Genomic DNA, 24,428 nt, shown 5'->3' with positions numbered 1-24,428 from the left:
CTCCCAGTTCAGTGCTGCCCTGAGTTATACACTGTTTTGAATTGTTTGTTATTAACAGTTTATTTTTACCTGTCAAGACTCATATAAACTACACTTCACTATAGAATATGACTTCTGTGATAAGTGCAGAATGATTTTCAAATAGTAAACATCAACATTTTTGTGAGATAGATATCAGTATTTTATTTATTTTTTTACAGAGACAGAGAGAGAGTCAGAGAGAGGGATAGACAGGGACAGAGAGACAGGAACAGAGAGAGATGAGAAGTATCAATCATTAATTTTTCGTTGCGACACCTTAGTTGTTCATTGATTGCTTTCTCATATGTGCCTTGACCGTGGGCCTTCAGCAGACCGAGTAACCCCTTGCTTGAGCCAGCGACCTTGGGTCCAAGCTGGTGAGCTTTGCTCAAACCAGATGAGCCCGCGCTCAAGCTGGTGACCTCGAGGTCTCAAACCTGGGTCTTCCGCATCCCAGTCCGACACTTCATCCACTGTGCCACTACCTGTTCAGGCGATATCAGTATTTTTTAAATTTCAGATTAATATTATATATATCATGTTTTTAGATTAGCAGGAAAATCAAATACTGAAAGGTGTTTGATAAATCTTTTCACTGATGAATCTTTTGCATTGAGAATAGAATGAACCCGGAATTCTATCTTCTGTTCATTCTAGAGAATATTCTGTTATGCTTTTCAAATAAAAGTGTAAGATCAGAATAGTTAAGAGAAGTAACAAGGAATAGAGTATTTGCTGAGTGTGGGCAGAAGTTTTTGTGGCAGATGGTGTGGAAAAAAGAAAAGCTCCCATCTGATGTGTGCACAGCCTCTTTATAATACCTAACATATTATAGATAGATAATACACAGTCCTTAAAGTAACTAAAAATAACACGGCTTGACTTGCTTCATGAGCAGCTTGGGTCACTGATTGCTTCTGCCCTTTTTTTTTTTTATGTGTTCTGGCTTTTAAACCTTTATTCTCCACCTTCTGGGTTTTTGATTCTGTGTGTGTGTGTGTTTGGGGGGCATTGGAGGGGCTGTTGGTGAAAGGAAGGCTGTTGGGGAGGGTCAGGGAAGCCGTGCCAGAGTCATTTGGGGACTTCTCTGCAGAGAATCACTGTATAGGTCAGTGTTCTGATGGTGGCCACTGTGAGCCTCACCAAGCTCAGCTACCTGGAAGAAAGAAAGATTTTGCAGTAATAAGTGTCCAGAGAAGCAACTTCCGGTGGGTCTGGCACCGTCTACAAATCGATTTCAGTCCTGTGCCAAAGGAGTTACAAATTATTTACAAAAATAGAACTGAAATGCACCATTTATATGACTGTTTCTCTTCTTTCACTCTTTCCTCTCCTTTTGTATCTTCTTTCTCATTATTCTTTCCTATTCTTTCTCTTTTTGTTTCAATTAAGCATATCTGTTTGAAGGTTTTCTCTTCTCCACTAGCATCTACTCAGTCATATCAGTTTGCCAAATTTTGTTCTGGGAGAAAAGGACTTAGCCTCATACTTGTTGAGTTTGAATTTTCTGGAATATTTTTAAACAGCTCAATTTTTCACTTTTTTCTGGAGATTGTTTAGTCTGTTTGTGAAGAGCTAAGAGAATGGGTGTGTGACTCTGTAAGAGCTGAGGTCCAGGGAGCAGAGTCAACACAGATGGAAGTAAGCACAGAGTTTACTGATCATTTTTGTATGAAAGGTTTTTTGGACCTTTCCTCATACCAAACAGACAATAGCTTCCTATCCAGAGAACCCACAGATATATATAACCCAGATTGTCATGTGAACTCTTGTTTCCCATTCTGTGTCCAGCCCCAGAGAAGGTGGCCTAAAGTTCATAACTTCTGGGGTGAAGAGGGGAGATGTGGCAGGTGGACAGGCAGGGTTGGGAGGGGTGGTGAGGGAAGTATGGGAAATGGGAGGCTGAGGATGAGTCAGGCCAACTAAACAGGCTGCAGATTCCTCCTGCAGCTGTGGCTTTCCTGGCAGTCGGCTCTACCCAGAAGCCTCTCTTGATTTTAGACAGAGAAGACAGACGCCAGCAGGTGGCGCTAACCTGCAACCAGGGCAGGTTGAACTTGTGCCTCTGGAATCTGGAGTGGGTTGCCTGGATAGCGGCACAGATTTCCCCTCCGTGTTGGAATGGATTTTTAGCATATTTTTATTAAGGCCTAGTTGTTTTCTTTTAATTTTGTTTTTCCTCTTACTGTATATCATTTTCTTGATACAAATATATCTTTCTTTTATTTCCGTAATCTCTGTGGAAATATTTTGCTGTATGCTATAAGATAACTAACACCCCCCCCACACACCTACCCCCACAACTTGGTTAACTAATTATTCCAGTAGGCTTTATTGGATAATCTACTTTTCCACAACTGATTTGAAGGTATCATTTTTATATATAAGTGAGGCTTTTTCTAGGTTTTGATTCCTGTGTCAGTGACACATTGTTTTAATTGTTGGAACTTTACACGATTTTTCAAGATTCTTGCTGCCTGTAAACAGACTCTGAGATGGAGAAATGGCTATGGAGGTTTACGGAGGAGCTTCTCTTGGGATACACCCGTAGGGAAGTGAGGAGGGAGGGGCTGACTGCAATGCTGTTTTATTTATTTATTTACTTTATTATTATTTTTAAAAATGTCTTTTTTCTTCTTTTCCAAGTGAGAGGAGGGGAGATAGAGAGACAGACTTTCACATGTGCCCTGACCGGGATTCACCTAGCAACACTCATCTGGGCCTGATGCTCTGCCCATTTGGGGCCATGCTCGGAACTGAGCTATTTTTAGCACCTGAGGCTGAGGCTCCATGGAGACGTCCTCGGCACTCAGGGTCGATGTGCTCAAACCAATCAAGCTATGGCCGCGGGAGGAGAAGAGAGAGAGAGAAAGAGAGAAGGAGAAGGGGAAGAGTAGAGAAGCAGATGGTCACTTCTCCTGTGTGCCCTGACTGGGGAATTGAACCTAGGACATCCACACATTGGGCCGATACTCTACCACTGAACCAACTGGCCAGGGCCTGCAATGCCGTTTTAATGGATACTTCAGCTGATCCTTTGGGGAGCTCTAGAGCTGGGCTGGCCCTTCAGATTGTCCAATTTGAGGCAAAGGGGCTGAGCCTCAGCCAGTTACCGGCCCATGGACATTCTGCTGGGAGGGGTAGAATCTTGGGCAAGGCAGCTCCCTGCTGCCCAGGGCAATGCCCAATAAAAGGCATAGCTGTGAGCTGCCAGCAGCCTATACTCCCAGCAACTAGGCGCTTGGTGCATCAGCCCTGGGCAATGTTTGCTATCTCAATATTTTGTCCTGTGGAAGCTGAAGTCATTCTTTATAATTAAAAAAAGGAACACTTGGTTTCCTATTTTCATTTGTATTAGTGTTCTCTTTTTAAGGAGAGAGTAGGTTCCTAAACGACAGATGTCATTTTAACTAACACGTATGATTGTGACACCATAAGAAAGCTGGAAAATGGCAGGGCTATCGGATATTTTATAATCACATCATGATCAATTTTGGCATGGTTTTGGCCTAATATAAAACAGTAGATTTTAAAAGTCAGTGTAGAACTATGAGATACCACTTAATATCTACTAGGATTACTATAGTAATAATAAAAAAGAACAATAACAAGTGTTGGCGAGGATGGAAAGGAATTGGACCCCTCATACCCTGCTGATGGGAATGTAAAGTAGTACGGTCATTGCAGAAAACAGTCTGGCAGGTCCTCAAAAGGTTAAACACAGAATTCATATATGACCCAACAATTCCACTTCTAGGTAGATAACCGAAGAGAAATGGAAACATGAAATGAAGCAAATGAAAACATTTTCATACAAAAGCTTGTACACGAATGCTCACAGCAGCATTATTTAGAATAGCAAAAAAAAAAAAAAATATATATATATATATATAAGTAAACTAAATGTTCATCATTTGATAAATGGATAAATTAAGCATAGTATATTGATACAATAGAGTATTATTCAGCGATAAAGGAATAGAGTACTGATACATGCTACAACACGGATGGATATTGACAACATCATGCTAGGTGAAAAAAGCCAGCTACAGAAGACCATCCTTGATACGATTCCATTTGTGTAAAAGTTTAGAATAAGTAAATTCATAGTGTATAAAGAAGATTAGAAGTTGTCTAGGGCTGGGGGGGATTTGTGGAGGAGAAAAGGGGAGTGACTGCAAATGGGTTCAGTTTCTTTCAGAGGGGATGAAAATGGCCTAAAATTGATTGTGGTGATGGTTGTACAACTCTGAGACTGTATTAAGAATCATTGAATTGTACACTTTAAATGTGTGACTTATGGTATGTGAATTATATCTCAGGAAAGTTATAAAAACCGTGTGCAACAAAAAAAGCCCACATAGCCAAAATAAGGCTTGCTCTTTAAGCATTCTCTCTCTCTCAAAAAAGTGTGTAACAAAAATTAGCAAAAATTGATGCAGTTGATTTGCAACAGATGGAAAGTTTATTGAGGTAGAATAATTAAAAAGGAAAACACATTTTGCATTCTAAAGACCAAACTAGGTCAAAGACTATCAGAAACAATTATGGCAGTAGTTGAAGCTCTGTCTCCTCGGGCTTGTTAAATTATTGTCACTTTCTCAGATTCATCATTTGCTTCTACATCTTACTTTTATTTGAATTTTACATCAGAAACATTGTTGACTTGAGGTGAAATCACTTGGCCATTATCTGTTACTGTCCTGGTTTCTCTGCTTTTATTTGAATCTAAAAAAGAAATAGGGAGTATTTTAGAACTGTAGTTTTTTACCTGTGCACAAGGTTATAATAAGAGCTTTGTAAATTATAATTCTATATTCAAATACATGGCTTGATCATTTTTTTTTTTAAGTTTGTACAGTATTATTTATTCTGTAAGACCACCTGGTGCTAAATTAGAAGATCAGCCTAATTTCATCTGATTGGAGTGCTTTATATAAGTCTTCACTGTTTTTCTTTATATAGCTAATGTTCTTGGTACCTTTTCTAAGGGATTTTATTTTTGACACTTACATATATATATAATTATTTATATAAATATGTAAGCCTTGTTTATATTTTTGAATTTGAGTTTGAGACTATCATTAGCTGCCTTCACCAACCTTAAGCTATTAAAGGTTGTAGTTCAATGTCATGGGTGTGAAGACAGCATTTCAGTTTCATGACCTCATCTCTGGCTTGGTCAGCTGCTTCCGTGGAGAACTGAGCTGCCCATGACTCAGTCTGGTCTGTAGTATCAAGGTGGAACAGAGCTCTGAAATGTACTCCCATTTTATTTACTAATATGTGTTTTCACTAGCTATTGTGATAATTGAAGTGCTCTTTGGCTTCCTTATAGACTTCCTTGACAATAATTTCATTGAAATGTCGGGACAGGTCTTTAGCTGGGGCAGCATTCCTTCCAGTAATTGTGCTATTACTAGACTGTTGGGTCATCTCATTGTCTAATTAAAAGTAAGAGAAAAAAATTTAAACTAAAAAGGAAAAAGAACTATACTTTAGTCTTCTCTGGCTCTTTTTGTTAAAATGAACCTCAAAGGAAATGTTTGCTTTGCAAGTGAGGTAGGAAGGTATTGAGTCGTGATTCTATTCGGTGATAAGTCTCTTTCTTCAGTTTGCTTTTCATATTCTTTGCAGGTCAGCAGTTATCAAAATTTTCAAGACATCAACTGTGCAACTGACCTTCATTTGTCCTGCAGATACACCCCATTTTGATACCAATGCTTTTGGAAAGTGGTTAAAAATCGGCTCAAATAACAATATTTCCTAAATATTTTCTATTAAATGACATGTATTTTTGTGCTTCTATCTCGTCCAAAGACTTCAGACAAATTTAGAATAATTCTTTACCACTTAGAAAGGGATGAAGAGCTTAAAATAATTTAGACCAATTCATTTTTTAAAAAATTAAGGCTTTAAGACCCAGGATGATGACTTCTTTAAGATCTCAAAGTTGTTAATGGGGTTGCTTTAACAAAGCTCCATGACACCTGTGTTTTTACTTGCTTATTTATTGATAAGATAAAGAATATTATCCTTACATTCCACTCTAGATTTTGGTGTTGTAGCCAAAGAGAAACTTGGAACAAAATATCTGTTTGAATAAACTGGAATCACATCTTCTTGCTAGAGAGTAAGATTTTTAAAATCAGTGGTGAGAATTTTGATAGCTTTAGAGTAATTTATTTTGGGAAAAAAAATTTAATGCCTATTTTCTTTATTGTTCATATTACATGTGCAATGAGATAATATGATTATTTCTCATACATTGTGTTATTTATGATAAGTATAGTAGTTACTAGTTGGTGATATTGCTTTATTCATTTATCATTCATCTATTATTCACTTATGATTCTATTATTTTTAATTAAATTCATTATTATATCCAGTTAACAATTATTCTACTTATTTATTTTATTACCTATTTCTATTTCTAATTCTATAATTTATCATTCTATTTGTCTTATTTTATTATATCATATATTGTATTATTCTATTATTATCTTATTTATATTTTACACATCAGTAATAAGTAAAATTTTATCAATTATTAATTAAGCATCTTACAAAAAACACTATGTTAGATCTTGGGAATAACATTGACAAGTCACATTCCCTAATCTTAAAAAACTTGGGTATAATTTAGGTTGTATTTTATATGATCACAGCAAGTCTTTTTTTATGCAATTTTCACAATGTTGAAATAGTGTCAGAAAAATAATTTATGGTTTTTCTACTGAGAAACAATAGAGATTACTTATTGTCCCAGTGGTTGACCTAGTTTGTAGACTCTTGGTTGCTGATGGCTGACTTATCATTCCTCGTTTAGCTGCTCTAGTTAGAGACCCAGTTTCCATGGAGCTTGGTCTTAGTGGCTCATTTTGCCATCCCACTGTGTACTTCACACCACCTTCTGTCACAGGCTTGCAACAGATCTTGCTACCAGCAATAGAAACTCAAGATCTCCGTAGTTTGTGCTGCTGTTCTGCTGCTATTGTCTGGACCCATCTGTCATTTGCTTCCATCAAGCTCAACTGCCCAAATTCCTTTTCATCACTAAGCTGTTGGGACCAATATGGGAGATGTTGAAGAAGAGAACATCTGTTCCTGCTGTTGGGGGCTCCAAGCCATTCTGGAGTTCTAATGTTGTATGTGGAGTGTCCATTCTACAGTACGTTCAACAAATATTTATTGGACACTTACTCTGTGACAGATTGACAGATACTGTGCTGAGAACCAGGATAACATGTTGATAGATATACAGAATTTCAGCTCAGCTACATGCAGTTAAAATAGGCTATTACGGAATTTTATAATTATTATTTATAACATTTTCCAAGAAAATATATTCAAGTTCCAAAGTCCAGCATGGAATGGTGCCTACAGTTTCCTGGAGCCACATTTCTGCACTTCCAGCTCCCCAGTTAGTATCTGGCTATTTTCCAGCTGTGTGACATTGAGAAAGTTACTTAACATCTCCGTAGTTTGATTTCCTCATTTATAAAATGAAGACACTAGTTCCTATTTCATAGGGTTATCATAGATTAAACAAGTTATATTTGTAAAGGACCAGGAGAAATACTTGGCATATGGAAAGTATGAAATGTGTTAGTTAAGTAGAAAAATTTTATAAAGAACTCTTGGATTACAACCTTCACCCTCCTTTTCTTAAACTGGAAACAAAAACATATCATTCTTAATTCACTGCTGTCCTTTCTCCTCCCAAGGCAAAATATTTAACATATGCACAAGACTTATGTCAACATCAGCATACCAAATTGTATATGACTAAGGCAGTTACCCCAGGTAAGAGAGGATAATATTGTTATAATATTATAAATTACAGGTTCCCATGGACAGGTCTTACAGGAAGTTAAGACACCTCAGCAGAGAACCAGCTTATTAGGGCAAGAAGCCTCATCACAGACAGGATGTGACCAATATGTTCTTTTCTTGGGAAGATCATTAAATCTGTAATTATTCAAATGATCACAAGAATATTCTTATAGTTCTGGAGGACAGAAGTCTGACGTAGATGTTTCTTTGCCTTTTCTAGCTTCTAGAGGCCATCCACCTCCCTTGGCTTGGCCCCTCCTCCATCGTCAGAGCCAGCAGGTAGCATCCTCAGATCTCTCTCTGACTCTAACCCCTACATCCTCTTGAACTGAAGACTGCTTTTGTTTTTAATGATGTAATGGTTATTGATGGTCCCTGCCTGTTTAAAAGTAGTTCTGGGATTTTAATCACTAGAAATAGTTACCTAAAAAATAGCAAAATTATGTATATGTTGCAATCCATTATTTTTTATTTTAAAGTCCCATGAAACTGTTACCTATAAGAAAGAAGTTGAGGAGTGTAGGCTTCTTACTTGACTCATCCATTCTTCAATGACTGGATACCATTTGCTGTACTATTTGGGTGAACCAAATCTCAATTGATTTCAGTTTTCAAATCAGCAGCTATTCATTCTGTATCCTGGCAACTGAGGTTCCAGATGGTATGCTTTTCATGTGGGAAAAGCTCACTGCTGTAGATACCAGACTTTATAGAATGACATTGCCTTAATGTTAGGAGAGTTTATTACCATGGAAACCTATACTTACGCCTCTACACTTTCTCTAATCTGCATCATGTCATTTTTCAAAAATTTGTTTAATGCTTCATCAGATTCAAAATTTTTTGCTCCTTTAAATAAAACATCAAAATTTTTTTGTCTAATCTCTTCTGCTATTCATGCTTGTTACATTTCTACATCACTTTTGCAGTTTTTAAGCACATTTGTACACACTGGCATAATTAAATAATTATTTGTGTTATGAGAGGCTGTCAGAAAATTTTACAGAGGGGGAAACTAAAGCTCAAAAGTTATGTGGTTTTTTTATGTAATATTCCATTCATTGACGCAAGAACCAGGGTTAGAACCTGAGGCTCCTGATTTCACCCAACACTCATTTCACTACATGGAAGTAAGTTCACTGTTGATACTCTTTTTCTGAGAACTGATAAATTTTCTCCAAGATTGTAATGTTTTTGTTTTATATAATCTGACAAAAGACATTTGATTCTATTGGCCTCTGGCTAAGAATGCATTAGAAATAGACAGCAAGGCCCTGGCCAGTTGGCTCAATTGTAAAGCATTGGCCTGGCGTGTGGAAGTCCAGGGTTCAATTCCTGGTCAGGGCACACAGGAGAGGTGACCATCTACTTCTCCACCCCTCCTCTCTTCTCTCTCTCTTCTCCTCCTGCAGCCATGGCTTGACTGGTTGGAGTGCATTGGCTCCAGGCACTGAGAATGGCTCCATGGTGTCTCTGTCTCAAGTGCTAAAAACAGCTCAGTTGCAAGCATGGCCATAGATGAGCAGAGCATTGCCCCAGACTGTCTCCATCTCCCCTCCTCTCACTTGGAAAAGAAGAAAGAGAAAAAAAAAGACAATAAAAATAATTCAAGGATATAGTGCCCCTAAGAACCGCAATCACCTTTTCTGCTTCATGTTTTCAGATAGAGCTTGAAATCAAATTTTCATGGATGGATTATGATATGGTTAACCATCCATAGAGGACTGATGATCAACTAGATCTCTAGGGCTCACATTTGATATCATTTGATATGATGAAATTATGTTTTCAGTTCATTAAATTTCCCCCCTTTATTAGGGATGAATCCATTAGTCAAGAAAGTAATAAACATCAGATGTACTTTGTAATACAAGTGTGACTTCATTAATTAAACTTGAATTCTAAACCAGAACTTTTGCTTTAAACTTCTTTCCATTTAGAATATTATTTAAACATATATTCAAAAGGGAAATGATATTTGAAAATTAATCATAAATATCAGGTATTAAAAATAAGTTAGCATTTATTGAATGCTTATTCAATAAATATACTTTATAATAATTTGTTTAACCTTTATAATGCCATTTGAAAGAAGTACTATTGGGCTCTGGCCGGTTGGCTCAGTGGTAGAGTGTCGGCCTGGCGTGCAGAAGTCCCAGGTTCGATTCCTGGCCAGGGCACACAGGAGAAACGCCCATCTGCTTCTCCACCCCTCCCCTCTCCTTCCTCTCTGTCTCTCTCTTCCCTTCCCGCAGCCGAGGCTCCACTGGAGCAAAGATGGCCCGGGCACTGGGGATGGCTCCTCAGCCTCTGTCCCAGGCGCTAGAGTGGCTCTGGTCGCAACAGAGCGACGCCCCGGAGGGGCAGAGCATCGCCCCCTGGTGGGCAGAGAGTCGCCCCCTGGTGGGCGTGCCGGGTGGATCCCGGGTGCATGCGGGAGTCTGTCTGACTGTCTCTCCCCGTTTCCGGCTTCAGAAAAATACAGAAAAAAAAATCTGAAAGAAGTACTATTATTATCCTCATTTTACATATAAACCTGAAATGTATACATTCTAGCTGTATGAAAGGGAATAGACTTATTATGTCTGAGTATGACAAATTGAGGATTAAAGTAAAAATACTTTTATTCATTCTGAATTTGTCTCATTTTCATTGTTGGAAAAGCCTCTTGAAAATCTGTTAATATTTTAAAGTTTTTGTATAAATTAAAAGCTGTTAGGTGTTCATATATCTGTACCACAGACACAGACCTTTTAAATGTAAGACAATACCATCAATCAGTGATAAATTGCTAAAGGAAGAAGGTTTATTGAACACAGAATTCACAAGATTTTCTATAAGATAATCAAATGAGTCATCATATTTGTATGTGGTATTCTTCCAGATGAATGGGGAGATACCACTATTGATTGCTAGAGCTTATATTTCAGTAACAGAAAGACAAAGGGACAGACAGGTGTTTTTTTTTTAAGATTTGGTCATTTTTCTGGACAGATATATAATGCCTTTTCTTCTCAGAAAGTATTTGGCATATGCTAGCTCTTGTGTCTCAAATTAATTGCTTTGAGATTTCTCTTCCAGGGAGTGGAGCCTGGTGCTCAGTATTTTGCTGCGTTGGTCTACCTCCTCAAGAACTTTCTTTACCACTATGGCTTTGGGCGGATCTAAAAATTAAAAGGAGATATTAGAGAGTTAAGGAACGATGAATAAGATCACAATAGCTAAAATGTGGAAGCAACCCAAGTTTCTAACAATGGATGAGTAGATAAAAAAATATGGTATAAACATATGAGGCAATAGGATTGAGCTCTAAAAAGGGAGAACATTTTGACACATGCTACAACATGGATGAATATTGGGGCTATTATGCTAAATGAAATAACTCAGTCAGAGAAGACAAATGCTGTACGATTCTACTTATATGAGATACCTGGAGTAGTGAAATTCATAAAGAAAGTAGAATGGTGGTTGCCAGGGCTGGGGAGGAGGAAATGGAGAGTTTTTGTTGAATGGATATAGAGTTTCAGTTTTAGAAGATGAAAAAAGTTCTAGAGATGGATGGTGGTGATGGCTGCACAAGAATATGAATGTACATAATGCCACTGAAACATACACACAGAAATGGTTAAGGTGCTAGATTTTGTGCTCTGTATATTTTACCACAATAAACTTAAAAAAAAAAAAAGAACAGGAAATTATATTGATTAAAGAAATAATAGACTTTTTCTATGGGATGAACTAGGTAATAAGCACAAGTTCTTAGATTCATTTTTGGTGAATTTTGATTTCTTGATTAGCTAAAAACATGGTGACATGTTCCTTTGTTTAAAATTAGCACACATTACTAAAGTTAGACATCTAGTACTCACTGACATCTATTACAAATCTTTATTACATCTATTCTTTTTTTGGTGTTTTTTAAAAAAGATTTTATTTATTGACTTTAGAGAGTGGAGAGAGAGAGAGAGAGAGAGAGAGAGAGAGAGAGAGAGAGAGAGAGAAAGGCTAGGAGGACCAGGAAGCATCAACGAACAGTAGTTGCTGTATGTGCCTTGACCAGGCAAGCTGGGGTTTTGAACCAGTGACCTCAGCATTCCAGGTCAGCACTTTGTCCACTGCACCACCACAGGTCAGCCTGTATCTATTCTTATATATAATATAATTCTGGGAATATAAAAGCAATCAATCTGTGCACTGAAAATGAAATAGTACAGCATAAAAGTAGAATTTACTTTTAATTACCTTTGCCTTGACTTCCCATGCTTCCAGATCCATAATCTTTAGATTTGTAACCTCCAGACTTGCAAGCTCTGTAATTATATATTGTTGGAAACATCACAAAGGAGTGAATTGGAGAGAACCCCTTCATCTCTAGATTCACTATTATGTTTTCTTTAGATGTTTGGTGTACACCTTTCAGTGGATTACATTTGCGTTAGCACCAAGAGGTGATTTTTAAATGTTCATATCTCCCATACAGGGCTTGTTGCATTTTGGTTTTGTAAGATGTTGCTAATTTGTATCTTGGCAATAGAGTATCATGTTTACTATTTGGCTGTCTATGGTAAGAAGTGTAGAATCTGTTTATGTTCGCTTTCCAGAGATCTAAGTTTCATGCAGATTTCAGTATATTACTTCTCTACATTATTTTACCTACCCATCATCTCCACCAATGAGGAGGCAGTAGGTCTCAATTTCTTTTTCCAGGTGGACCTTGATGTCCAGGAGATGTTCGTACTCCAGTTTCTGGCCCTCGGTCTCGGTTCTGACCTGGTGCAGCTGCTCCTCCAGGGCCCCGATCTGAGCTTGGATCTGGGCCAGCTGCGTACAGTAGTTGCCTTCGGTCTCAGTTAAGGAGCACTCCAGGGAGTGTTTCTGTAAGGACCCAATGAAGGAACAGACAGATATACAGATAGATGAACTTGCTTTGATATATGACTTTCTCCTCTTGCTCACTTTGCCTATAATTATTTTAGATTTCACATTGGCACATGGTTAAGAAGACTCTGTGATACTCTTAAAATGAGCAAGTCTTTCTTTTTGGTAGAATAAGCCTAAAGACATTTGACGTTGCTGTCTTAGCTGTTCTATATAAAATCCTATTCTTTATGTTTTAAGTTAATTACATAAAATAATATATGGATATATTCTCAACATGGATAGGAGCTTTTCAAAACCAACAGGCACATATTTAAAACGCTAACCTAGGAGACGGTAAGAAATTGTCCTCTCCTACCGTGGCTAGGAGAGACTGCAGTTCAATCTCCAGCGTTTGGAGGTTGCGCTTCATCTCGGTCAGCTCGTTCCGGGCGGAGGTTGTGGCTCCCACGTCCTCGGAGATCTGCTGTTGCAGGGAAGCGCTCTGAAAGGTGTAAGTGAGGGAGCAAATCTTAGTTGGGTGAACATCACCAAAATGCGGCAGGCTTGTTTCCTGTTTAAGACGCACCTTCTCGTTGAACCAGGCCTCCGCATCCCGGCGGTTCTGCTCGGCGAGGGCTTCGTACTCGGACCGCATGTTGTTCAGCAGAACCGTGAGATCCACCCCCGGCGCCGCGTTCATCTCCACGTTCACGTTGCCCCCCGCGGCGCACTGCAGAACTTGCATCTCCTAGAGGCAAGAAAGTGTGCAGCTCAGCTATGCAGGGATCTCATAGAAGGTCTAAGCTTAGCTTTGGAAGTGTTCTTAGCGTTCACCTGTTCCATCTCCTAGGCTGTGGAATGAGCTCCCTCTACATTTTTTATTTCATGTCTGGTGGACATAAATTTCAATGACAGTGAAGTCACTAATTCCCTGAATAGCCTGTTTCATTCTTGGAGTTGTCAATGCTTCAGAGGTCTTTCTTACGGTGCACCCAATTCCAGCTCACAAACTCCCATTCATCGATCCGTTTTAGTTCTGCTGCCCAGAAAAAGTCTCAATTCCTTTTCCAAAGGAAAGTCCTTATAAAATTTAGAAGATGAGGGATTCATCATCTCTTATTCTATTCATTTATAGTTGAAATGTTTCCACCTTGGTAGACTGGTCATTATTCTACTTTGAGACCAACTTTGATGTGTCCTCCATTCAGCTATATCCTGAACACAGCCTGAACATGGTGGGAGGGCTGAGTCCAAATAATTCTGAACAGTGGAAATAATTATGAACAAATAAATATTTCTGGAGCCCTGGCCAGGTAGTTCAGTTGGTTAGAGCATCGTCTGGATAGCCAAGGCTGTAGGTTCCATCCTCAGTCGGGGCTCATACAAGAATCAATCAACGAATGCATAGATGGGTAGAACCACAAACCAATCTCTCTCTCTCTCTCTCTCTCATCAATTAAAAAGTTAAAAAAATAAGTATTTATATATTTATACTTATTTAAAAATTTAAACTTATTTATTTGTATATAATTAGTAAAGGAAGAACATCTTCTAAAGAATCCTAGTTGTCTATTAAGCTATTAAGCTTACATAGAACATTATACTGTCATGATGGACTTTGGTGTCAAACCTGTCTTTATGTGAATTTTGGTTCAGCCCTGTAGTAGCTAGATGAAGTTGAGAACGTTGTTCATGTCTCAATTTTCTTATCTGAAAATTGAGGATAAAAAATATCCTTCTCTGTATTGTTGAAAGATGTGAGACCGGCAGTACTACCTGGCATTTAAATACTAAATAAATGCTAGTCATTATGGTCATTATCATTATCCTAGAGGTTGAAATCAGTTTTGCATATTATTTCATGTTATTCCATCTGAGGTGTGTGCTGTTGGGATGCAGTGAGTCAGTTCTAAGATTGTGGAAGGCAACATCCCTGTTAAGACTGTACAACTGAAACAACTTGGACCAGCCTACGTCTCTGCTGCAGAAACCCCCCCCCCCCATGTCCCAGACCCCAGATTGGTCCTAATGATAATAATGAGGCTTTCTTTCCTCCCTGTACCAAGTCCATCAGGTGATTCTAGCGTTCATTCCTCCTTGGTGGTACCCATGCCTTCTCTATCTCCAGTTAGGTTTTTACTTCTGAAGATTTAGGGAAAACTTTCCCAGTTTAAGCAGAAAAAAAAAAAAAGACAAAAAGTTACACGAGGGTTTGTGAGTCAATTCCATTCATCAAAAATTTGTTAGTAACTACCAGGCAGTTAGAGCCATACTTGAACTAGTATATTTATATAAATGTTCTTCAAATAGTTAGATTTACAAGATAGCTTCATGGCGAATCAAGCAACGTTTTTACTTGATCTTCTTTAAGCATTTGGCTTAACTATCGAAGTTATTTTGCTGTTTGAAAGTATCAAATTTCTTTTTAAAGAATAAAGATATTCTTAGAACACAGTGGTTCACAAAACAATTCCAGAGGTATGTCTAGAGTAGTGGCTATATGGTCCGATTTAGAATTTAGCTTCCCATGGTGACCATTTTGGATATATATTGTTTATTTAGAAGTGTAAATTTTGACATCACAGTTTAATTTCAGCCTCATTATTTTTATAGCCTACCTATTAAGAATATGTATTGATATTAAGTGTATCTAGATACTTAATATGTGTATGGAGTAAATGTTTAAGTGTCTTAAATCTGCCACTGTTACATAGAAATTTAGATCAAATTTCCTTTGGCTGTCCTTAACATCTTTAATTTAATTAGATGTAATCTTTTAATTGTGCCATATTAATTTAGCTATAATTATCTAGCCAAACACTGCTCTTGTCACCCCCATTGGTCTGGAAAAGATGATTCTTTGTTTTCCCACGGGAAACAATGAGAGAGCAAGGGTGAATCTGTACAAACACTTTGCCACTTCTGAAGACAACTCAGGCCTCCTGTCTGTCTGATACTGTGTGGTTAGGACCAACTTCTTGTTTAAGAAGTCAAGCACATTATCTCCTATCAGGTAGATAGTGTCTGCAGAACGGTGGTTAAAATGTAGCCAGTCAGCTCTTACCTCTTTATGGTTCTTTTTGAGGTAAGTCATCTCCTCGCTCAGGGTTTCATACTGAATCTCCAGGTCGGTTCTGCACAGGGTTATCTCATCCAGAACTCTGCGCAGCCCATTGACATCACTCTCCACACTCTGGTGAAGAGCCAGCTCATTTTCATACCTGAAAGAGTGTTCATGATTTTCCAGTTTGTCACACGGTTGGAGAAATGGTCACCAATCAAAGATCAAATACTAGAGGTCTAGAATTTGGAAGTACTGTAACAGATTTGGCCCCAAGAGACATTTTCCAAGTTTATTGTATGATAATTATTATTTTCTCTATTTTGAGGTATTTCTTTGACAGAAAAAGAACCAGGGTATTAAACACTACTTTTATAACATAACCATTCATACTTTATATTTCATAGAGAAAGTATAAAAAAGTAATAACATTCTGCTTATTTTAAACCCAAGTGTTTTATAGCATTGCAATAAGACTTGGTACTATTTAATGGAAGGATCAAAAAATGAATTCAATATAATGCTTCACATTAATCCTCACAGAATCTTTCACTCCAAGAGCTTACTCACTTGAGTCTGAAGTCATCCGCTGTCAGCCTGGCATTATCGATCTGTAGAACAGCATTTGCATTGCTGGTGGTGGAAGCGATGATCTAGAAAGGGGGAGTTTGATTTTTTAAAGGCAATTTATCACAATCAATAATTTTAAAAAAACCCAAAGTGTTTTTTGTAGCTTAGGAAATGGAACGAATCAAAATTAATATAATTTTTAGATAGCGACATTTTAAATCATGAGGTTCAACAACTGAATCTACTTAGAGCTTATCTCCAATGCTAAATGGAAATGCCTTTTAAGAAATTACATGTAGAGATGATAAATGTTTTTAGTATTCAGCGAGGGAAGGAAAAGACATGAAAATTCATAGAAATGATTGCGAAGTGTAATTTCTTACCTGATTTTTGAGATCATCAATTATAGGGATATATCTACTATAGTCGTGATCAAGCCCACGGCAAGAACCGGGTCCAAATTTCTCATACCAGCCCTTGATCTTCTGCTCGAGGTCTGCGTTGGCCTCCTCCAGAGCTCGCACGTTGTCCAGGTAGGACGCCAGGCGGTCGTTGAGGTTCTGCATGGTCACCTTTTCATTGCCAGAAAGGAGTCCCCCCTCATTCACAGTGAAGCTGGCACAGGAATTGTTTCCGCCTGCATTTCCCAAGGTGCTGCCCCCAAAAGCACACGAGAAGCCACTTCCAATTCCAGGCATGCTGCAGGCATTTCCAGCCCCAAAGCTGGCCCCCCCACCCGACAGCCGGAGCGATCCTGTGGTGGGACGCGGACAGGCCCTCCTGGAGCCGCTGGGAAGTCGGAGAGACATGGTATCTGGGCAAGCGCGTTGCGGAGCAGGACTTGCGGAAGCCGGTATGGAATGCCTTCTCATCTCAACTGTTTTGTTTGCCTTTTTATAGACAGTTCTCAAGTGTGTTCTGCATGATATTCTGCCTACACAGAGTAAAACGTGGCTTGCCAGCCTCAGCAAGTTAGCATAATTGGATGATTTTTCCTAATTAGTAACTAACTTTGTTGGGCCCATTTCTGTAGGAGGGCAGTTGCCCTCGGGTTGGTGGTTATCTGAGAAATGGGTCTGGGTGGAGCAATTTCAGGTTCCTTATTACAATTTAAAATTGTGAGTGAGTCATTCTTTTACTTCCTTCCTTAGAAGATAAAATTCATCCATCCATCATACCATAAAAATCTGGTATGGTGGTTTTGGGCTATTTATGCCAAGGCAGATTTTGATGTTTTTGAGACTTTTTCTTATTTTACTGTCACAATTCTTTCTGTATAAGTAGAGAACAGAACCAGAATCATGATTTCCCCAATCCAGTCCTTTAACTACCAGTCCTGCCCCCACATTCTTTTGCCACTGTTTCAGATGGGAAGTAACTTCCATTTTGGCTAACATACATCATATATTTTGTTAACACTTACGTCTAGGGATGGCTGCCTTCTCTTATCCATTTTGGTAATTAGGTGACACACCCTTAATTGCTGTTACAGGTTGTGGGAGTTTGGAAGGACATTTACTTATTTCCTGACCCAGCAAAATTTGAAGCAACCTCAGAAGGAAATATGCTATCAGTTTTTACTTCATTGTGGTTTAGCTTAGGTGAAAGTCATCAGTAAAATAACTAGTGTGCCCTCCCCATTCACTGAAAACCTTAAGTATTTTGAAAATTTTTGAAAAATGTAGAAATTGGCTTATGGACAAAATTTCCATGAACATTATGTGATGTTGTTGTGAACATACGGATTCACTCATTCACTTATTTAACAAATATTTATAAAACACCTACTATGTGCCAGTCAGTATTCTGGCCACTTGAGATAAGTAGAACCAAGCACTATTTCTCCTTTTGTGACTGGCTTATTTCCTTAGCATAATGTCTTCAAAGTTGTATCATGTGTCAGATTTTTTTTTTTTTTTTTTAAGACTGAAGAATGTTTCATTATATGTATATTCCACATTTTGTTTATCCATTCAACAGTAGGTGGATACTCGGGTTGCGTCCACCTTTTGGCTATCATGAATAATGCTGATACAAACACGGCAACCACCATTTCACTTTCTGCATAAAAACATTCTTGATGTAAACAAATCAAGCAGTATCTAAGAGGATAGAGTAAAAATGTTAAAGTCCTTTCTTACCTTCCTCTCTCTTCTATCCTCCTTAATCTCTTGGGTAAGTACAGTTTACCCTTCCAGATGTTTGCACCCTTCAAGATGGTTATCTATGCATTTGCATACACACATAGCATGTAAACTCATATGTGCCATAGGTGAGTCACCTATGTTATAATGTGTTCTGTAAGTTGCTTGGTCACCTTACATGCCTTAGAGCATGAACAGGTAGGTACCTAATATGATGGAAACTGTTGGTTGGTTCAACTTTTAACTGAGCAATAGCTGCGCACATAAAGACTACTTTCTCCAGCTATCTTTGCAGCTAGCTGTGGTTGTGTGGTTAAGTTAGCCAACATGATGTAAGCAGAAATATATGAAAGGTGTTCTAGATACTTCACTGACAATGAAGCTGACACGAGTCTTTGTCCCATCTTTTCCTTTCCTCCACCCTGCTGAAATGTGATGGCTGGATATGATGGTTGGACCTTCATCCTGGACCGTGAGCCAGGGCATGGCATCCTGAGCATGGCGGGGCAGAAGCTGAAAGGAACCTGGTCCTTGAGGATTCTCTGGTGCAGAGCTACCTTCCCAGCCCTGAATAGCATACCTCTGGATTTGTGTGTGTGAAAGAATAAACTTCTATCTGTGTAAAGTTCTGTTATCCTGTTTCTGTTACTCAGGGTCAAACCTAATATTAAGTAATTTGTTTAACCACTATCTTATTAGAGGACTTTCAGATTGTTTACAACTTTTTGCTATTATTAATAATGCTGGACATGTCCACATTTTTCTTTAGGATAGATTCCTTCAATTTTTTTTGTTAGTTATTTTTTGTTGGATTTATTGAGGTTTAATATGCATATAGTAAAATTCATCTTAAACATACAGTTCTGAGTTTTGACAAATGCATAGTCATGTAACCCCATCCCCCTCCATCAAGATACAGAACAGTTTATTACTCCTGCCTCTAAATGCCCTCATATCCCTTTGTAGTCAACCTCTGCCACAGTCCCAACTCCAGGGAAATGCCGATCAGTTTACTCTGTCTATAGTTGTGTCTATCCCAGAATGTCATATGAATGGAATTATCCAGTATACACCCCTGAGAAGGATTGCGTGCAAAGAACTTGAGAGAAAGAAGAGAAGGAAAATAAATTCTAGCCTTTTTATTTTTAAAAACAGAAATGAATGATTTCCTTGGGTTATTTACCCAGTGGGATTTTGCAAAAGTAGGCTTTTAAAAATAACAACCCCTTTCCCATTGTTATACTGTTTTAGAAGGTACTCGTTGCTCCATTTTAATATTGCTTATTTTAGAGGATTTTTCTTCCACTGAATGGACCCTCAGTAAAAGGACATTGCCACGTTGATCTAGCTCCTCCACCACTCGTTTAATAACAGTTTCTTCTTTTGATTCTAAAAGAAAATAAAAGTTTAGTGCTCATTTTTAACAGTTTGAAAGCTCTTTAGTTACGATGGGTAAACTTTTTACAAATGGTGTTGGCGGGTTTGTAGTAAATGGAGGTACATATTAGTACTGTGTTTGAAGTCTATACTTAGCGAGGCATGGGCTATTTTTCTTTCTTGTATTTACCACAGTTTTTAGAGCAATGGGTGCTTGAAAGCATACATGAAACATGGCTTAAAAATGGAAGTGTGAGGCAAGTACAGGCCCAGAGCAAGTAATGTCTTCTTTTAAACACTGACTTGCCCTTGTTTTGTGGTTTAAAATTAAGTAGCTCTACTATAACTGTGAAAATAATAGGTTTTAGGTAAAAGAGATATTGGTCTTCATTTCAGTAATTTCATCATTTGACCACATCTGTTCTACAGGAATATGTAGAACAAAAATATTAAGAATTTATCCTTATCCCTTCACTTACTAGAACTAAACTTAACAACAATCTTATTTAGCTTACAAATAAATGACTTATTTAATACAGTTGTTGAGGAGTCACAACAATAAAAACCCTTCTATACCTTTGACTTTATTTTTGGATTTTACGGTCTCACACCCTTTTGATTTGTCACATGTGGGCTTGTTTTTTCTGTGAAGAGAAAAGTAAGTTATTGTATTTTTTTTTTCATTAGAGCATTCATAAATAACTATGAATTGGGAATAGAGGGTTTGGAGTTCTAGTTTCAATAAGATTTAAATTCTTATGTTTAACAGACATTAGTAAGCTTTTCATGACTTCGGTATAGTGAAAGAAGATATTAAATGGATGTTAATGATCAGAAACCCCTTGTGACTGGATATTATCCCTTTCAACTTGCAATACAGGGACTCCAAATTCTCATTCTGACTTTTCAATCACCTGAGTAGTAAACATGTTTGGTATGCCGCCTGTGTGGAAGGCACTAGACTGTCTGCTGTAGAAAACATAGAGCCAAGAGACAAGCAGTTTACACTGTTGAAAATAAAATGAAGTGTATGCATGTAAAAAGTTACCTAAAACGTGGCATCAAAGCTGCTGTAAGGGAAGTGACAATGAATGTTGTAATGAGCACTTTGTTTGAAAGAGGGAGCAATCACTCTTGGGTTCTTATAACAATATGCTGTAAAGGGCTGACACTAGTCTTCAGAGGTGCATACTAAGTCATGGTGTGACCACTGACAAGCATTTAGTAATAGTCATGATTACTGAGTACCTTTTGTGTGCAAGCCACTGTCGCGAGCACTTTACCTACATACTGAAATGCTATTGTTAAAACTACATATATTTCAAAGTATGGTTTTGGTGTTATCACAGTTTTACCAATAAAGAAATTGGAGTTTAAAGAGCTTCAGCAATATGCTCGGGTTCATCCAATGGTGTCATTCACACCCAAGTTTGCAATTTTAGGGTTTTTGTTCTTGGCTACCAAGCTACTGATGCCTTCTCTAATTTAACCTTTCTGTAGCTTCATTGTTCATCTTTCAAGTGAAAATGTAATAACCCACTCAATACAAGGCATATCCATGGTAACTAATCAAGTAATAATAAAATAGAGTATGTTATTATGAGAAATATGCTTCAACATTAAATCCCAGAAAGCAACCTCCCCCCTGGACTGGAGTAGAGGAATTGTTTGATGTTTTTTATTTAAATGTTCTATATATCAGCATAGATACAAATATTTTATATACTTAAAAATCTGATTTTGTTGCCTGTTTTCATTTCACTTGGATGCAACAATAAATTTCTGAGGCCATACACTGTTACGATCTCTACAGTAGGACATTCTAGGGTACAATATTAGCAGACATGTATGCTGAGAAAAAGAGAATCTAGTTGATGTGAGATTGTTTTAATTACTAGATTAATGTTTTTCACAAGTTAATAATTACCTTCCTTCTCCATCTATTAATGTGCAATAAGTTTCGATTTCCTTTTCTAAAAAGAGTTTGATATCCATAAGCTGTTCATACTCCAGCTTCTGGCCTTCTGTTTCCGTTCGGATCTGTTGGAGCTGTTCCTCTATCGCCCCGATCTGATCCTGGATTTGCTGGAGCTGGAGGTGGTAATAGCCTTCCGTCTCTGCCAGGGAGCATTCGTAGGAATGTTTCTGCAAGAAGAACAAAGCAAGGCTTGCCCGTGGAACCCAGAAATAACACGTTCTTATTTTAAACATTCTCAAGATGAAAAGAAATATTTGTATGGGGGCTAAATCTTTTCAATCAAAATCAGCATTGGCAAAGCTAAAAGATATTTTTTAAATTTTCATTGGAAAAAGTTTCTTTTTAAAAAATTTTGGATTGATGAGTCAGAAGCAATGTTGATGGACAGAATTCTTGATATTTAGTATATTTATGTACTTAATATACTTTATATTTTCATTTGCATATATTTTGGAATCTATTTTGTTATATAGGTATTATATTATACATGCACACACAGATATTCAAATCAAAGGTGATTCCTACAAACCGTGGCCGTGAGGGACTGAAGTTCTATTTCCAAGGTTTGCAGATTGCGTTTCAGTTCCGTCAGCTTGTTTCTAGCCACTGTTGCTGCTCCCGCATCGTCAGAAATCTGCTGTTGCAGTGAAGCGCTCTGAAGTATAATGTCAGAAGAGTTAGTGACCAGCCTAGTAGTCTACCTAACAAGCAAGCCGCTGGTGTCTTATTTGCCACAAACCTACCTTCTCGTTAAACCAAGCCTCGGCGTCTCTGTGGTTCTGCTCAGCCAAGTCCTCATACCTGGCCCTCATGTTGTTCAACAGAACTGTTAGGTCCACTCCCGGGGCTGCATTCATCTCCACATTCACATTCCCCCCTGCTGAACACTGCAGGACCTCCATTTCCTGGAAAAGATATCAATGTTGACATTCAAGATAGATTTTACAAATCACGCTCTGCTGTGAAATGAACAGTGAACTCCAAGAAGGAAATCTGATACGGATACAGTGCTGCCCCACAGTGCCCTTACCTCCTCGTGATTTTTTTTGAGGTATGTCAATTCCTCACTGAGTGTTTCGCATTGTATCTCCAGGTCGTCTGTACAAAGAGTCAGCTCGTCTGTCACTCTGTGCAGACTGCTGATGTCGGCCTCAATGGTCTGGTGCAGAGCCAGCTCATTTTCATACCTGAAAGGTTATTAAAGAGCTTGACAACTATAATTGTAGGCAGGTACAAACGGTGCCTTCTTCAGACACTTCATATACTAAAAGATATATGTCTGTACATACTTCTGAAGCTGATTGTGATGGCAAAGTAATGAATTACTCTGGTCTATGAATGAATCTTATTTTGGAGGAATTGTTTTTCAGAGTTGATTTTTGTTATCTAAATATGCTTAACAGCTGAATAAAAACATGGTTTAAAATTTCTAATAGCTCTTTTTATAAGAACACATTTGATTGAATTTCTTCAGTAATCTAGTCTTGACTTTATAAAAACACATTGGTTTTGACAACAAAAGATAGGTTCTTTACTCCAAATATAGTACTTTTATGTTTCTTATACTTAATGACTTTATTTTTACCTACTTCAGCTTGAAGTCATCAGCGGTCAGCCTGGCATTGTCATTTTGTAGAAGAATACTGGCATTATAGGTGGTCACAGAAATAATCTAAATAAGGTACATTGTGCAAAATGTTAAGTTCTGAAAGCCAACGAAGACTCCAGATTTAAGTATGATTCTATCTTCTTAACCCATCAAACATCTATTTTAGTATAACTTTTTTCTACATTAAAAGAATCTGGATTTTCTTCTGATAATAAATGTCTAGAACTTAAGGGCCAAAGTGTGAGTTTTATAATCATGAATACTTTTATTACTCTTGATTAAAAAGCATGAGCTAAATATAAGATCAACAAAGTGATTATATTTATTTTATAACTATTTCTCTCTCATTAATTCTACAAATTTATCAGGTACTGCCCCAAGCACTAAGAATATAGAGTGAGGAAATTCTACATCATATACACTTGCTAAGCACATTTAATACGTTGCCTTTTTTAAGTTGTGGACCCTCTCCATCCCGCCAAGTCTATAACAAAAGTATGCAAATCCATATTTCTTACCTGCTTTTTAAGATCTTCAATGACTGAGGAATATCTACTATAGTCATGATCAACTCCCCAGGAAGAATCAGGGCCATATCTCTCACACCAGCCCTTGATCTTCTGCTCGAGGTCGGCGTTGGTCTCCTCCAGAGCTCGCACGTTGTCCAGGTAGGACGCCAGGCGGTCGTTGAGGTTCTGCATGGTCATCTTTCCGTTCCCAGAGAGGAGGCCATGCTCATTTCCAAGAAAACCAGCATAGCTACCACTTCCCAACTCTCCACCACTGCTACAGAAACCTCCTCCGGAAGAAACGCTCCCAAGAGTACAAGAAAAGCTGCTTCCTGCTCCTGACCCATTGCACACATTCCCAGCTCCGAAGCCTGTCCCTGTCCCCCCACCAGACAGCCGACCAGAGCCAGCTTGAGAGCAGACCCGCCTGGATCCGCTAGAAAGTTGAAAGGACATGGCAACC

General features: G+C 38.1%; 2 protein-coding genes across 2 annotated transcripts; both read right to left on the bottom strand.

Annotated features, from left to right (window-relative positions):
• Nucleotides 1-10,911: 10,911 nt before the first annotated feature.
• On the bottom strand, nt 10,912-17,437 carry KRT25 (keratin 25). Its single transcript, XM_066364229.1, has 8 exons — nt 16,732-17,437; nt 16,349-16,431; nt 15,782-15,938; nt 13,304-13,465; nt 13,094-13,219; nt 12,515-12,732; nt 12,100-12,167; nt 10,912-11,021 (listed from the first exon to the last, which is right to left on the bottom strand). Exons 1-8 carry the CDS (start codon nt 17,218-17,220, stop codon nt 10,912-10,914), a joined length of 1,413 nt encoding a protein of 470 aa, XP_066220326.1. The 5' UTR covers nt 17,221-17,437.
• A 2,292-nt stretch (nt 17,438-19,729) lies between these two features.
• Nucleotides 19,730-24,428, bottom strand: LOC136392340 (keratin, type I cytoskeletal 26-like). Its single transcript, XM_066364440.1, has 8 exons — nt 23,975-24,428; nt 23,437-23,519; nt 22,878-23,034; nt 22,591-22,752; nt 22,377-22,502; nt 21,797-22,014; nt 20,446-20,513; nt 19,730-19,881 (listed from the first exon to the last, which is right to left on the bottom strand). Exons 1-8 carry the CDS (start codon nt 24,419-24,421, stop codon nt 19,730-19,732), a joined length of 1,413 nt encoding a protein of 470 aa, XP_066220537.1. The 5' UTR covers nt 24,422-24,428.

Source organism: Saccopteryx leptura, chromosome 2, assembly GCF_036850995.1.
Source record: "Saccopteryx leptura isolate mSacLep1 chromosome 2, mSacLep1_pri_phased_curated, whole genome shotgun sequence".
Lineage (NCBI taxonomy): Eukaryota > Metazoa > Chordata > Mammalia > Chiroptera > Emballonuridae > Saccopteryx > Saccopteryx leptura.
This window is presented reverse-complemented; position numbering and strand designations above follow the sequence as displayed.